The 16,065-nt window shown below is 38.3% G+C and overlaps 1 protein-coding gene across 1 annotated transcript; it reads right to left on the bottom strand.

Moving 5' to 3' along the window:
• Window positions 1–5,179: 5,179 nt before the first annotated feature.
• Window positions 5,180–15,061, bottom strand: LOC309392281 (DGAT1/2-independent enzyme synthesizing storage lipids-like). The gene is made up of 7 exons (XM_081953346.1): window positions 15,050–15,061; window positions 13,105–13,441; window positions 11,893–12,057; window positions 11,524–11,717; window positions 8,760–8,820; window positions 6,683–6,822; window positions 5,180–5,704 (listed from the first exon to the last, which is right to left on the bottom strand). Exons 2-7 carry the CDS (start codon window positions 13,394–13,396, stop codon window positions 5,600–5,602), a joined length of 957 nt encoding a protein of 318 aa, XP_081809472.1. The 5' UTR covers window positions 13,397–13,441; window positions 15,050–15,061; the 3' UTR covers window positions 5,180–5,599.
• Window positions 15,062–16,065: the final 1,004 nt, after the last annotated feature.

Raw genomic sequence — 16,065 nt, 5'->3', positions numbered from 1 at the left:
TCACTAAACATTTTGTAGAGAAAAAGTGTGTTTCAGCAGATGCAGTTATTTTGCATATTGGAGTCCTATATGTGTTTATCACTACGAGAATGATCTTTCTAAAGAGAATTAAATAACAGAAGCAAACAAAACTCTTCAGCTAATGGTGAAAAAAAAAATTCACAGAAAAGTCTAAATTTCCTTAGCTGGGATGTACATTTTGGTGATACCAATAACCTCGTGACATAAGTGATTGAAAAATATCAAAACCTGAGTTTTGATAAAAGTTTCAAGGCATTACTATGTTTGAAATCTTTCCATCTTCATTTTAAAGAGCTCAGCAAAAGATTCCTTTCATTTCCTATGCATATCCAGTGCCATTTGTCTTTGTTCCCCCTTTTGGTCAGAAAGGAAAAAGATGAAAAGAAGACTACTAATGAAGCACATAGAATCTGGTAATATATTCACCAATTCAGAGTTCATAGCAGGGGTGAAATCCTCCTGGTTTGGCCGGGTTCAGCCAAACTGGTAGGGACGATTGTCCTTGGTTCTGTGAACCGGGATTGAAAAAAAAGCTTCCAAGGATAACGTGGCTCAGCTGTGAGCCACACGATTTTCAGAAGCTTCCCTCCCCCCTTTTTAACACATTTTTTTCCTGCTGGTTCGGGTGACCCGGCAGGTAAAAAATACTTTAAAAAGCAATGGGTGTGAGGGTGCTGCGAAAGAAAGAAAGAGAGGAGGGGGGGGAGGAGGGAGAGAGAGAGACAGAGAGATGGACAGAAAAAGGAAAGGAAGGAAGGACCACAAAACTGGCACTAGACACAGCTTCAGAGGATACCTTGAAAAAACACAGCAACCCAGAGCTGGTAGGGACCTGGAAGTCATCTACTCCAACCCCCTGCTCCAGCAGGACATTGTTAAAGTGAGTTTCTGTCTTTTGATCCCCAAGTCTCATGACTACATAGCCATGCTCACCCATGACTCCCACCAAACCACATTCACAGAACCGGTAGAAAATTTTTAAAGATTTCACCACTGGTTCATAGCCTTATGACAATGGGTTAGGAATTAGGCAGTGGTAGGATTCAAATAATTTAACAACCGGTTCTCTGCCCTAATGATTTCTTCCAACAACCAGTTCACCAAACTGGTCAGAAAGTTAACAACCAGTTCTCCCGAAGTGGTACGAACTGGATCCCACTGGAGTTAGATTACAGAACGTAAGGCAGCGTTGAGCTTCGGACTTTAGTGTCTGCGTCCTGAACAACAACATTTCTGACATTACTGGTTGTCCTCAACTTACTATCACAATTGACCCCCACATTTATGTTGCTAAGTGAGACATTTTTAAAGTGAGTTTTGCCCCATTTTATTACATTTCTTGCCACGGTTGTTAAGTGAATCACTGCGCGGTTAAGTTATAACATGGTTGTTAAGTGAATCTGGCTTCCCCATTGACTTTGCTTGTCAGAAGTTCTCAAAAGGTGATCATGTGACTCTAGGACACTTCAACAATCATAAATATGTTTCAATTGTCATTTTGATGAGTCAATTGAATTTTGATCCCGTCAGCACCCACGGGATGATGATGCAATGGTCATAAGTGTGAAAAATGGTCATAAGTCACTTTTTTCAGTGCCATTGTAACTTTGAACGGTCACTTAATTATTGTAAGTTGAGGACTACCTATATTCTGGAACTGTGACTGGCATCTTCAGACCGAAATTGTTCTGTTCTTGTCATCTAACTCGGTCCCTGATCAGCTGCCTGTGGTTTGTTGCCCAACATTGCCCAACAGGTGCTAAATATGAAAGCCTATACCAGCATAGATTACATAATGTTGGAAAAGGAATATGTGTATTTCAGCACTGATTTCTCAGTAAATATATTACGATGTGGCCTTTCTATTGCTTTGATCTATTACAAAATCTTTAATGGGGAGATTGTTTGATAGGATGAAATACTCATGTGTTCTTGTTCCACACTTAGAAATGATCACTTTTATTCCCAGGCAAAGAATTTCATCACAGAGATATTCATTGTGCAATACTAATGATAAGTCTGAATGATGGCTATTTTTCCTCCTAACCCTAACCGTAACTATTGTTCACAGATTTTAGAAGCTCCATGAAAAGAAACCAGGATTGGTTAATATGTAAAAAAAATAACTAGTCTGAGAATAATTAGCCTCAGGCTGGGAAAACCTTAATTTCTTAGGTCTTCAGACTTTCCAGTAATCGTAGCTCTTCCTTAAACCAATCTGACACATCCATAGATAAAATTTTCACATTCAAATATAAAGATAAGTTTATCCACACATATCTTGCCACACATATTTTGTTAGTTTTGCAGTTAGTAAACTGTGACACCTACAGCAACATATATTTTTATATTAAACATGATTCCAGGACACTGCAACTGTCATAAATTTGATTCAGATGTTAAGCATCTGTATGTAAATCATGTAAGCATGGGGATGCTGCAACAGTCATAAGTATGAAAAATAGTCATATACCACTGTTTTTCACTGCTATTGTAACTTCAAATGGCCACTAAATGCTGTTGTAAGTTGAGGATTACCTGTAAATACTTCCAGTGCATAATTTATTAGGAAACAGGTGGGGCAGAGCATTTTGCAACTATCGAATCATTAATTACCAGGTCTATGCAATATCCAGAGATTTAGCTGAAAATACTCTTGCTCCATCAAATCCTATTTTAATTCCATTTATGGCACATTGCATAAGTAGCCAAATATGTTTTGTCCAGCCTTTTCAGAAGCATTCTAGTTCATTGTTGCCAAAACTTGGTGAACATTATTTGTTCATTTGAGATAATTTCATATACTGAAATTATCAAGATCATCTTTCCAGAAACGAAGAAAGAGGAGGTGAAGAACTCTGGTACTTGAGTATTTAGGATATTGCATGAGGGGTCTCCGGTAACTCAGAGTCAGTACTGTGAGGGCTCTCATCTTAAGCAATTCCAACTTCCAAGAACACCAACCCAATTTCAGGCCCCATTGTGGTATTCCTCCTGAGGTAGCAACAGCAGTGGTGAGATTCAAATTTTTTTACTATCGGTTCTGTCGGCGTGGCTTGGTGGATGTGGCATGGCTTGGTGGATGTGGCATGGCTTGGTGGGCATGGCATGGTGGGCGTGGCAGGGGAAGGATACTGTATAATCTCCATTCCTGCCCCACTCCAGGGGAAAGTTACTGCAAAATCCCCATTTCCTCCCAATCAGCTGGGACTCGGGAGGCAGAGAATAGATGGGGGTGGAGCCAATCAGAGGTGGTATTTACTGGTTCTCCGAAGTATTCAAACTTTCCACTATCGGTTCGCCAGAACTTGTCAGAACCTGTTGAATACCACCTCTGAGCAATAGACCTTTCCAGTAGGGGCAGTAAGAAGGTAAGTCAGAAGATGTCATTTAGCACTAGTTAACGCACCTTGAAGGGATATGGTGGTTCAGTGGCGAAGACACCGAGCTTGTCGATCAAAAAGGTTGGCAGTTCAGTGGTTTGAATCCCTAGTGCCACATAACGGAGTGAACTCCTGTTACTTGTCCCAGCTTCTGCCAACCTAGCAGTTCGAAAGCATGTAAAAATGCAAGTAGAAAAATAGGAAGCACCTTTGGTGAGAAGGTAACAGCGTTTGATGCACCTTCGGCATTTAGTCATGCTGGCCACATGAACATAGAGACGTATTTGGACAGCGCTGGTTCTTCAGCTTTGAAATGGAGATGAGCACTGCCCCCTAGAGTCAGGAACAACGAGCACATATGTGCGAGGGAAACCTTTACCTTTACCTTAATCCACCTTGAGCACTATATTTGACAAAGTAAAGTCATTATTTATATGATTTCTGTGATATGTGCTCAACAAGACTTACTTGATAATTGAGGATCAATTGCTTTCTGTTGTGTCAGAGTCTGTTGAACTACAATTCACACACACACCCCTTTAAAGTACTACTACTGGTCTAAGTATTTTATAACTCTATTCTTAGGCAACTGAATTATTTTTGATTTTACACAGTTGCATTAATATGAGTTAAATTTTCATTTCCTGCTATTTCTGTACCCTATTAATTTTTAGTGAATTCAGTTTATGTTTTCTAGGTATGAATTATCCTACCCAGTCTTGATATATCTTTAAATGTGTTAAAACATGCTTCATATCTAAGTATAATCTTTATTGTCATTGTACTTAAATAAAACGAAATTGGTTTTAACATCACTGGTGCAAAATTATAGCAGAAATGAAAAAAAAAAAAATATATAAAAAACTAGCGTGTGCATGGAGTGATTGTGGTTGTATTTAAAAGTCTGACAACCCAAGGATGGACACTATCTTTAAACCTATTCGTTCAGCTGGCTATACTTTGATGTCTTCTGCCTGATGGTGCGAAGAGACACTGACCAGGGTGTGAATCATCTCTGAGTATCTTCCTTACTCTGCTAAAGCAGCAAGATCTGGCGATGTCATCCAGTGGTGTCAGAGGGCAACTAAAGGTTTCTTATGCCGAATTGATCACTCTCCGTAGTGCCTTCCTGTCCACGGCTGTTAAACCAGCGTACCACACTGTAATACAATATGTGTGGACACTTTCTATGGTGGACCGATAGAAAGAGGTCATCAGCCGTTGTTCCACCTGATTGTTTCGCAGGACTCTAAGGAAATGAAGTCTCTGTTGGGCCTTTCCAATCACCAGAGACGTGCTGTTTTTTCAGGTGAGATCTTGACTAATAAGCACTCCCAAGAATTTAAAGGAGGAAACCCTCTCCACACAGCCTCCCTCGATATACAATGGGGAAGGCTCTTCTGTCTGCTTCCGGAAATCTAGCACCATCTCCTTTGTCTTACTAGTATTTAGTTGTAAGTTGTTTCTTGAGCACTTTAATTAATATAAGTTATTAATTAAATTGTTGAAGAGTACAGGATCTCCAACTGAATATTGTGTGATGCTCTGTATTTGATGAATGATGATCACTCTTTGAGGATAATTTTCAAGTCAGCAGTGCACTCAATCAATCATCATGTAACCTGTACACTAATATCCTGCTGCACAGAATAAAATATTCTGTCAACTTCTTTGTAAAGAAAGCAAGATATATCGTACTAACTTCACAAAATTCCTACAGTCTACTAAGGAAGCTATCTAAAAATATTAGATAAGGTAAGACAGGTTTCTAGTAATTGTTTTCAAAGTGTTTAATGATAAGTTCTTTTATGATAACAGTATGCACTCTTAAATTTTTTAGAGTATTGACATCAGAGTAACTGGTCGATAACTTGCTGTCTTTTTCTTCTTCTCCTTTTTGAAGATTAGAATAACAGTTGGTGTTATCCAGTCATCCTCCAGTTTATCAGGATTTCTCAAACATAATTCATAAGAGTTTGGGGGGGAAATCACGCAATGCTTTTGATACCTTAGTATGTAATTTAATCTGGTATTGGAGATTTAAATACACATTGAAGAAATAAATGTTGTCATCCCATCTCAATCTTGCCCTGACATTTTGTTTTTTAAAAGTGCCTGATGGAACGCATACATTACACATACACATATATTAGCTACATATGTATATTATCCACAATATTGTTGATGTTATATCACTATTTATCTTTGTCATGTGCAGCAAAGCGTTGCCTAAGAGCATGCAATATGCTTCCTGGGATTTTTTGATGCTTGTCCCGTAAATCTTCTATTGCCCTTTGAGTCTGTTGGAGCAGTGGAGTGGCATGAGGTGGGATGGAATGGGAGAAAAAAAGGAAAAAAAGAGATTTAATTTAGATTTATGGTTTAGGAACTGTTGAGAGAACATTCTGGAACTAAATATATAATATACGGACTCTTTAATAAAACACACCACATATTTAAACACACATATAAAATTCTAACTTGCTCTTCGTCACAGTCTTTAACATACATTTGAAAACCAATGTTCTCTTTGATTTTATCTTATGGCAAAGATTTTCTCTCTCTTCCTGCTCATGTTATACCATTTATATTCAGATAAATCACATTTTCCTATAAATCTGTAAAGATATGGTGTACAAATATCTGTCTCTTTTTCTATACTGTAACCAAGAGTAAATTCACGTGGGCCAGAATAAGACCATGATAAACGGAGTTGTACATTTCCAGCAATGTCTATTAAAAAAAATCCCTCCTTTGCATGTAAAAACACAAACCTTCATCTCTTTCTCCTTTTTAGAAATTCCCTTGCAGAAGAGTTGGAATTATGCCGTATGGCCGGAGATGGTTTTTCAAGCCTTCTACATCTTCTGACCTAGGCTAGACTGTCTGCTACACCCAATATTATAATTAAAAAGCAGAATGCATGCTGATGCCTCTTATTTAATTTCTTCCTAACAGTGGTTTGTTGAATAAACCATAATTGGATAAATTGAAAATATAAACTTATTGGGTAAGAAGAGGTGAAGCTTTAGTGGGATATACAGTATATTTGATGGATATTTTCATTTATACATGCTGTTAGTCCTATTGTGTCGTTTAAATAAGCGCTGTTTAAACAGTAAGGGATGAATTATGTACCAAACACTCAACAATATTTCTGCATATATACTTAGTGTATTTCAATAACTGCAAATAGTTATTATTGAACTTATAATTTCATAAAGAATGAAGTTTTAATTTGAATGGATATTTTCTCTTTAGACTAGAAATACACTTACCTGTTCAGCTAATTTTTCAGGAGTTACATCTGGATCATATGGAATTGGTTTTCCAATATGGGTTATAAGTTTAACTGGAAACATTCCAAACATTGGAAAGATGAACCATCGGTTTCTCTCATATAACCATCTCATTGGTCCTGGGTACAAATTTTAGAAAATATGATATGCATATTAGTAGATTGCCAAGAGTTTCATATTTGACTTTATTGGAAGCCTATATTTAAATGCAATAATTAATGCCAGCAGTGGAATCAACTAATGGAAAGCTTTTGTACACCCAGAAACAAGAAAATAAGCCACCATATTTGGAGGCTTACAGTTTGCAAAATACAACTTAGATTAAAAAGTTATGAAAAAATTAGAGTTAGGAGAATCCAGCTAATCCTGACACATAAATAGACACACAAATATAAGTAGTCTGACAGACAGAAGGTTGATAGATAGTAGACAGATAAACAGACAAGACAGGCAGTCTTTCCAGGATAATTACCAATTAATTTACAGAATATGGATAACTTTGCTGAATATCCATAATTTCTGGCTCATCCTGGAAATGTATTAAATCAGTTTTTCCACCAAAGATCTGGAGTTCTGGAGTATATACATATGCATCATGGACGTGCGTTGAGGTTTATGGCTGGTGAGGCACTGACACAGTGGTGGGTTTCAAATATTTTTAGACTTGTGGACTTCAACTCCCAGAATTCCACAGCCAGGCATGCTCAGTTCCGATTTAAAGCGACAGCATTTGTTTTTCTCCTTTGCAAAAAAAGGTTCCTTTTTTTCTTCTCCCTTCCCCTCCTTCCTCCCCCTCTCTCAAACACCCACACACCCACACCCACACACACACAGAAGTTGGATTGGACTATCTCTCCTACCCCCTCCCCTCTCTCACTCACTCTCAAAGAAACACACACACACAAGTTGGATTGGACTATCTCTCCTACCCCCTTCCCTCTCTCACTCACTCTCAAACAAACACACACACACACACACACAGAGAGAGAGAAGTTGGTTTGGACTATCTCTCCTACCCCCTTCCTTCTCTCATTCACTCTCACACAAACACACAAACACGCAAAAGTTGGATTGGATATTTTTTCCAGTGGCTTGAAAGCAGCTCCTTTGCCACAGTCCCCCCCTATTCCCCTGCTGCCTTCCCCAAACACTTCCACCATTGCAAATGAAGACTGCTGTCTGGGTGGGAAATGCCTGGAACGCAATGCTGGCAGGCTGGGGTGAGAGGAGAGGCAGAGAAGCCAGAGGGGAGTCGATCGGAGCCTTCCAAAAGAAAGAGGCTGGGGGAAAGTGTATGTGCTACAGCATGGCTCTTTGCCTAGCTTACGTGGATGACTCTGCTTAACTGTTAAAAAAAGCCTCTAAAAAGCGCCCTCTACTATGAGGCAGGAGAACTGCATGCCTCAATTACGTCAGGAATTTTTAGGCATTTAACCCTTGCTTAACTATGCTTGAGTGATCATAAAACGCCTAAAGTCAGACTAGAGAAGGCATGCAGTTCTCCTGCCTCATAGTAGAGGGCGCTTTTTTAGAGGCTTTTTTAAACAGTTAAGCAGAGTCATCCACGGTGAGGCAGCAACCAACTCAGCTTGTTCCTTTTACATTTTTTTTTTCATGATGAGAGCAGTGAGGCTGCGCCTTACTTGCCTCACCTGACTGCACGTCACTGATATAGGTGTATATGTATATAGTATATGTGTATGTATATCAGTAGTTTTGTAAATCTATATCTAGAGATAGATAGACAGACAGTCAGACATACATACATGCATACATACGTAGACAGACAGATAAGTTAGATATCTGAAGAGCGAGCATATACAGTCTTTTCTCATTCTAGGTGAAAACTAATATGTACCACCTCTTAAAACAGTTTTCCTAATAATAAAATAAAAATAATCCCAAATTAATCTACCCCAATTATATTTTTACTTTACTTAGAACCCAGATTTAGCTATTCTTCATTCAAATTAAACATAGTAAGCAAAGATGCAGATGTACAAATTTACAGTCTTAAATAAATAACATTATCAAGAATAGGTAAAGTTTTACTTACTTATGTTTGCATATGTCATATATCCTTCTCTAATATTTTGTGTAAAGAAAGGAACGATTGGCTATAAGAAATAAAAGAAACAAATTATGAGCTTCTTTTAGTTATAATAGATGAAAGGAATAAAATGTATTGGTTGGACATAAAATACGTCAATTAAAAGGTTATTTTAACTAGTATGAACAATATATTGTATAAGATCATTGTATTATTATGACATCCCTTTTCAGCAGGGCATTGTTGAACTAAATGTAGTTGAATGAACATATTATGATTCTTTTTTTTAGTGTTTATTACATTGTCCTATAACTTTGTCCATATTTCTTACAGATAAATTTACTCCTTCAGATCAGTTATTGGCATCTAGCATACTCAAGCAAATGCTGACACAGGCACCACGGGTGAGTCTTTTGCTGGCCAGATCTAAGCAGGCCGGTCACAACTCCCAGGCCTTGAATTTGACACCACTGAGTTTGACCTTTGGGGGAAGGTAGAAACCTTCCAGAACCTTCCAATTCAGAGGCAGAAATGTTCCAATGAGATGAATTTTTTTTTTTGCATTGCAGGTGCGTTTTGGCTGAAAAGGTAACTGGATGTAAGATCTGGACAGCCAAAACTCTGTCTGGAATTGAGATCTGGAGTTTGCCCAAATTTACGTCATAAAGCATATTAAGCCTTTAAGGCAGGGGTTCTCAACCTGTGGGTCGCGACCCCTTTTGGGTTGAACAACCTTTTCACAGGGGTCGTCGAGGAGCCTCCCATGGAGAGGCTTTTGAGAAGCCGGCCCGAAGGGAAGAAGTGGCTTGGGTTTCCCGCACAGTGGAAGGAGAGATGTGTGTGTGTGTGTGTGTGTGTGTGTGTGGTGGGTTTAGCCTCTCGCATGCTTTTGCAATTCCGTGTCCTTCGCAGGCAACTCTGTGAGGAAGAGCCCCAGCCCTTTTCTTGTGCTCATGTCTTGCAAAATGCCCACCTGGGCCAGGATCAAGGCGGAGGGGACAACGACTCTCCTCCTGTTGTCACACTATTCAATGAGGTGAGTAACTGGGTCAGCAGTGTAGGGGAGCCACGCTGCGCAGGAGACTCCTCAGCACCAGACTCAGGTCACTGCGAGCCGCTGTCCCCTTCGTGTTGGCTCAGGAAGGAGGGGAATGGGGAGCAGCAGCAGCTGGTTGGGTGCAGGGAGGGAAGAGCTCCAGTTCTCCTGCGCTGCACAGGGCTCTCCTTGCCTCTTCCCTCTCTGTATCCAGAGATGGTTGCTCTGGCTTTTTGCTGAGGGGACCAACTTGAGTCTGATGCTGTGGAATCTCCTGCGCAGTGCAGTCAGCTACTCACTTTTCAGTGGCGGCAGCGGAATGAGTTGCTGTCTCCACCGCCGTGATCCTGGCCCAGGAGGGTATTTTGCTTGCACACGCAAGAAAGAGATGAAAGAGAAAAGGGAAAAAGGAGATAGAGAGAGAAATGAAAGAGAGCTGGAAGGAGAGAATGGGAAAGAGGGAAAATAGAGGGAAGCAAATTAGAGGGAGAAGGGGGTTGGGAGAAAGAAATGAAAAAGAGCTGAAGGGAGGGAATGAGAGAGAGGGAAAAGAGAGGGAAACAAATCGGAGAAAGAAAGGAAGAGAAAAGAAAGAAAGAAACTAACTTTCTCAGACCTATGACGAAAGCAATGGCAAGCTAGATCTCTTGCCAAAATAACTGCAGCTTGCCAGAAGGCCCAAATTGGAAGCAAATCTTATTTTTTTTTAAAAAAACAGAGATGGCAAAAAATGCATCTGAAAGTAAGATTATTTACAATTTTGGATAATGTATTATATTGTCAAACTCAAAAGAAATCAAAATATATATCCTATTTCTGTTAGTAATCTCAAGTTTAAAATTTTGTGAATGGGTTTATTTTCAAGCAATTGAAAAGCTAAGTTCAACAGTTTTCATATTCATTCTCATAGCCATTTTCTAAGTAGCTGCCACCAATGTCAATTTTGTAAGGGAAAGTATTGATGGAACTTTTTTGAATGTGACCCAGGCAGATATAGATATGCCCACTAATCAAACACACACACACACACACACACACACACACACACACACACACACACCACACCTCTCACCTGGTTTGAGATTTGATAAAAGGAATTAACATAGAAAACATAAGTTAACTGCCTGATTCCACCAAATTTTGCACCAAATTTTATATATCAATGGTTTCTTTTTTATTTTTTTTCTGGGGAGTGCAGGAGAGCAGCATAATTTTTAAGTTTTATAGGGCAATGATTTTATTTCTAATTTTATATATACTTGTATTATTATCTACTTGTACAAATAATACTTGTATTATTTATCATTTTATTTTCTTCACTTTTTTTCCAGGAAATGTGGCGAGAGCAGCATACTTCTTATTACAATAAAATTTGGCATAGATGGATAAGTCATAAGATTTGTTTTCCTGTGTGCTGCCTTTAATATCTAATAGTTGATGTATTGTATGAATTGCTTACGGTTGGATAGACACATTTTTTACTAGAGCAAAAGGAAACACAATCCTTCCTTCCTATTTTAATTACTTTTATTTTCACTACTTTTGTAGTTATACTATTTCTATGCATGACTACATAATATATAACATATGCATTTATGTGTTCACATTCATTAAATACTTTAGCATGATAAGTTGATGAAAATAAAAAAAAGTGATTTGAATCATGTGAATTGAAAAAAATAAGATTTTCCTTTTCCTGGTCTGGCAAATCTGATATGAAGACAAATGGCTTACCACTTTGGCATCTATAGCTAGATGAGCAAATCCTTTACGTTTTCCCCATATTACTTTATACTGGTTATTTCCATAGTTTTGCTCTCGTACTCCTCCTGGTGCAACTCCAAGTAAGTGCCCTTGTTTCAGAACATTTATACACCTTTCTTTTGTAGAACAATCACAGCGATGAATGGAAATGAATCGTTTTAGTCCTGCAAAAGCAGACCTATGAAATTATTCTGTTCTTGCTTGTAAAAGAAAACAGAATACATGTATTTCCATAATAACATAACTCCAAATAAGACCTTGGAGAAGAAAAATTTTAGTGAATGAATTTTATTAACTCCCCCCCTCCCAAAAGCCCCCTAAACATAGTACTTTTTTTACCTGGTAAACGCAAGATGAAATTCTCTATCACAGAATAGCAGACTCTCCCAGTGAGTCTCTCCAACCTTATTACAAAACAGTGATAGTCAATTGGAAAGGTTCCATGATAATAGACAAGAAGCGCTGGTCCTTGGGGTAAATTTTCTAGTCCAGAAATTTCATAACCTGTTAATGGGAGAACAATGAAATGGCTTCAGTTTTTTTTGTCACAAGAGTTTCCTATAGACGATCACATAAAAATATGGCATATTTTTCTTATCAAGCTAAATATTTTAAATCAAATGTGCTTTTTGGAACCATCACATTGAATCCTAAAAAAAAAAAAAAAGAATCTTCTGAGAAATCAATGTTACTGCTTTTGTGATCCAGCACATGTATGGGCTTTAGATGGCTTCTTCCAGCTTTATCCAAAGGTATAGTTAATGGTAATGTTTAACAGTTTAACTACAATTTTGAAAAAAAAAAGTTTAAATTAAAACAGCACATTTGGAGTTTAATATTAAGGCAGAGGAAAACCCTTCCCAAAATCCCACCAACAGCTGTATCAGACTTGAAAATGAACATGGGAAGTCCTAAGAATCAACAAACTGAACACTTTGGGGGATAAAAGGGATCCTAAGGCCTGTGCATTTGAGTTAACTTTTGATCTATAATTGATGGCTTCCATCCTTCCGACTAATACTTGGCAGCCTAGCTGAGAAGGATGTGACAAATATGGATAAGTGTCTACATGCATGTGAGAAAGTGAAAATGTACATTGCAAAACCAGCAAAGTTTTTCACTTTAAATTCTTCAGGTCTCCGCAAATTCCAAAGAACCAGTTGTAACTCAGTGTTCAGTTAAAAATAATTGGAGCATGGCTATTGACCTGGGCTGCGAATGTGTGTGTGAGTGACCATAAGCAAACTTTATTGGTGTAATACCCACAATTATTTTCTTAAATTGAGGTTAAGGCAACTCCTGGATTCAGTTCTGCAACCTCAAAGGTTAAGGGAGTTTGTTGACTAATTGTAGAAGCATTTTTTCAAAAGTGAATTCTATATAAATTGGCAGTATACCACCTCAGTCTCCCTTTTATTTTCTACTTCATTCTGATTAGGTTTCAAGATGCAAATGACTGCAGTTAAGAGTTGGACCCAAGAATTATGTCTATGAGTGAAAATAAATTCCTTACCTCTGCCTTAAAGAATTAATGAAGAACATCCTACTTACCGTGCAATATCTTTCCAAACAAGTCTGTTATCAATGCATAAATTTTCCTTGGCATTTCCCATTGTTTGCTACTGTTATCTTCTGGCATATTACCAATTTTTGCCCACACATAATATACTAGATTAGTGGTATAGAAGCTCGAAAATGCAAATAAAATTGGATAATATAATATTATAAATATCACTAACACTGTTATGGGATATACCATAAAGCCTGTACATGCTTCCCAAATGTAAGTTGGCCAGATGAAATATTCTTTTCCAGGGGTATAGTAAATATTTTCTGCAGTCATGTTTAAACTCAGACTACATGAAAAAAGTCCAAAAATGTTTTCTTCCTGAAAAAAAACCATACAAACATTCTTTAATACTTTAATTACTATTTGCAATCTTGAGCTTTCGGATAACAGCAGAATATCAGAATAGCACTGAGTACATTGTAATGACACTTTCAAATAGCTTAATGGAGAAGATTGGGCTGAGATGATAAAACAAATCAAATCTTAGTACCATCAATCAAACTATTGATACTTTTAATGAAATATTACTAGTATAGTTAGAGGCTCAGGCTGAACTTGTTTTTTTTAACCAACCAAGAAAGAAAAGGTTTGATCAGCAAAAGGTGTCTATTCAGAAGGGAGTCCTTGATTTTTGAAACAACTTGTGTGTTTTTGTGCACACAAGACAAATCTTGAAATCCTCTGTTAAAAATCCGTCATAGAAACTTTTTCTTCGTGGCTGATGTCCATTCTCTCCCTGAGCTTCTACCCCCTCCTTTATTTTATTAGAAAGGGATCAAATGTAGACTTCTTGCAAGAAACCCACCTTCTGTTCCCTTCTGCTAGAACCTGCTTCATTATGACAGGCATCTCCAAGGCAGAATGCGATTAAAACAGGGATGGTAGTTCTGTCTGAGGACACTAATCTTCAGTAGGCAAGTTAGCTTCAATTAATAGAAACAAACACTAACATAGGTTTGTGTCTGAGGACATTAATCTTCAGTTGGCAAGTTAGTTTTCAGAGTTTCATCACCATAAATTCCAAAATACGACTCTTGTAATTCTTCTGCAGCTAAAATATCAAGGATGTTGCACAGCAAATGAGTCTCCCAGAGCATATAAAAACATTGTGCTACTCTAACGTAGCAACGGATTCAGCCAGGAGAGATGCCAAAGCAGCCGTATAAGTGTGGAAAAAGGCACCCACTCCCTTAACTGTTCAGTAAGAAATGCTTCATTTAAGGATTTCCTTATACCACTATACAGTAATGCAGAACAGGATGAAGAAATATCTTGCCTCGCAATCTATCAATCTTTCACAATCTATCAATAAGGAATCTCTCTGATTTATTGACAGAATTCATTATTCAGAATAGTAAATATATTTTTTCCAAAAAATATTAATAATAAATAAATATTTCCTGTCCTTGTTTTCTGTGAGCTAACCTGCTCAAACAACTTCTAGCAGAACAAGACTGATAGAAGCCATAGCATAACACTATTCCATGCACACTCTGATAGCTGGTATCACTATTAGCCTTTCTTCTTGGCTTTGTTCGTAGATGAAATAGTATAGCAGTAATATTTCAGATTCTACAGATATCTGAGAAGCTACCTCAGAATGGCCACAAAGTCTTGTAATAATATTCAGCTTTTTGCAAAATGATTCTAAGACTCTTCATCCGACCCCGCAAGTCATTTTGAGCAGGAGATGAAAAAAGGTGATTCAACTGAATTTCCTTCAGAATGAAACAGTAATTTATACATTAACAACCCCTCACTATCCAACTTTTCTGCAATAACAATATCCCACTGAGGTCAGTATCAAAACATTAAAAGAAAAGTTGTAAATTTATGAACAATCAGAGCATAATTGATTAAAAACAGAAGGGACCCACAGGTATTGAAAAAAAGGAGATGAATTTCACCTGCATACACAATCATTACCTCTTTCAAACAGCTTGCTTGGAAGATCAATTTTACTCTGATGAAATATGGTTTTAAATGAATAAATTCTCCTCCCACAGAGGGTGGAGTGAGAACAAACTCAATTCAACTACCTAGAATTAACCATTCTTTTAGCCAATGCCAACATTCATCTTTAAGTCAAGAACAAGCATCTTATGAAATGAGCATTAAGTCTGCTCTAACTATTCTCATGGTGCCTTGTACTTAATCAATCTTAGATGACTCCTGGTGATATTCTGCTGAGTTGACATTCCACTTGGTTCAGCAGAGGCAGATTTATCTGAGTCTGAGTCCTGGGCGATGAGACTCTTTCAGGGCTATGATCGGATGCAATCTCATGCAGGAAGGCATTTTGTGGGAATATCAGTTTTTGATATTTCACAAAGGAATATCATTTTATTGGATGATTATTTTCTGTTGTGACATCTATCCTTTGGAAAGTCTTCCTGAAGGCTGCACCAAACTTCTCCAGCCCTGCACACGAGAAAACATGTGTAGTGCCTGTTGTTCAAGGATGGTTGCATCAGTGTTCTTTCTGCAAATTTCAACATTTTCCACTTGAATGTGCCTTACCTCCCAATGTCTCTCAGCAGGAAGTCAGAACCAATCAGCATGAGGGTATGCTCTTCCGCACAACATGCAATTTGGGTTTGGGAGATATTTATTTGCATTGGTCCATCTGCAGCTCTTTTCGACTTCCAACTTTGTGGTGATAGTTGCCACAAGATGGTTCCGCCCCAGGCACCTGATGGACCCCGAAAGGTTCCTGATGAAGCTTGGGACTTTTCCTGAATCCCTTGCTCACAACTCGACCGAAGCCCTAGTGGAAGCCTGGGATAGGGCGGCCACTGTGTCCTTGGATCGCGTTGTGCCTTTGCGGTGTCTGACCCGGTGTCGATTCCGGGTGGCTCCCTGGTTTACCGAGGAACTCCGGGAGATGAAACGCCAGAAAAGACGCCTAGAGAGTGGCTGGAGGACCAGCCGGTCCGAATCTG

The sequence above is a fragment of the Natrix helvetica genome (genome assembly GCF_964273705.1).
Source record: "Natrix helvetica genome assembly, chromosome: 4".
In the NCBI taxonomy this organism is placed as follows: domain Eukaryota; kingdom Metazoa; phylum Chordata; class Lepidosauria; order Squamata; family Natricidae; genus Natrix; species Natrix helvetica.
Note: the sequence above shows the minus strand (reverse complement) of the source record. Positions and strands in the feature narration are given on the sequence as shown.

Bases quoted from the DNA above. Each gene is read 5' to 3' on its own strand.
- LOC309392281 (XM_081953346.1), bottom strand. From the start codon at position 13,396: ATGACTGCAGAAAATATTTACTATACCCCTGGAAAAGAATATTTCATC. The intron at 6,823-8,759 runs GTAAGTAAAACT...ATTTGTACCCAG, and splicing joins TATGACATATGCAAACATAA to GACCAATGAGATGGTTATAT. The intron at 5,705-6,682 runs GTAAGTGTATTT...CTGCTCCAACAG, and splicing joins CTGAAAAATTAGCTGAACAG to ACTCAAAGGGCAATAGAAGA.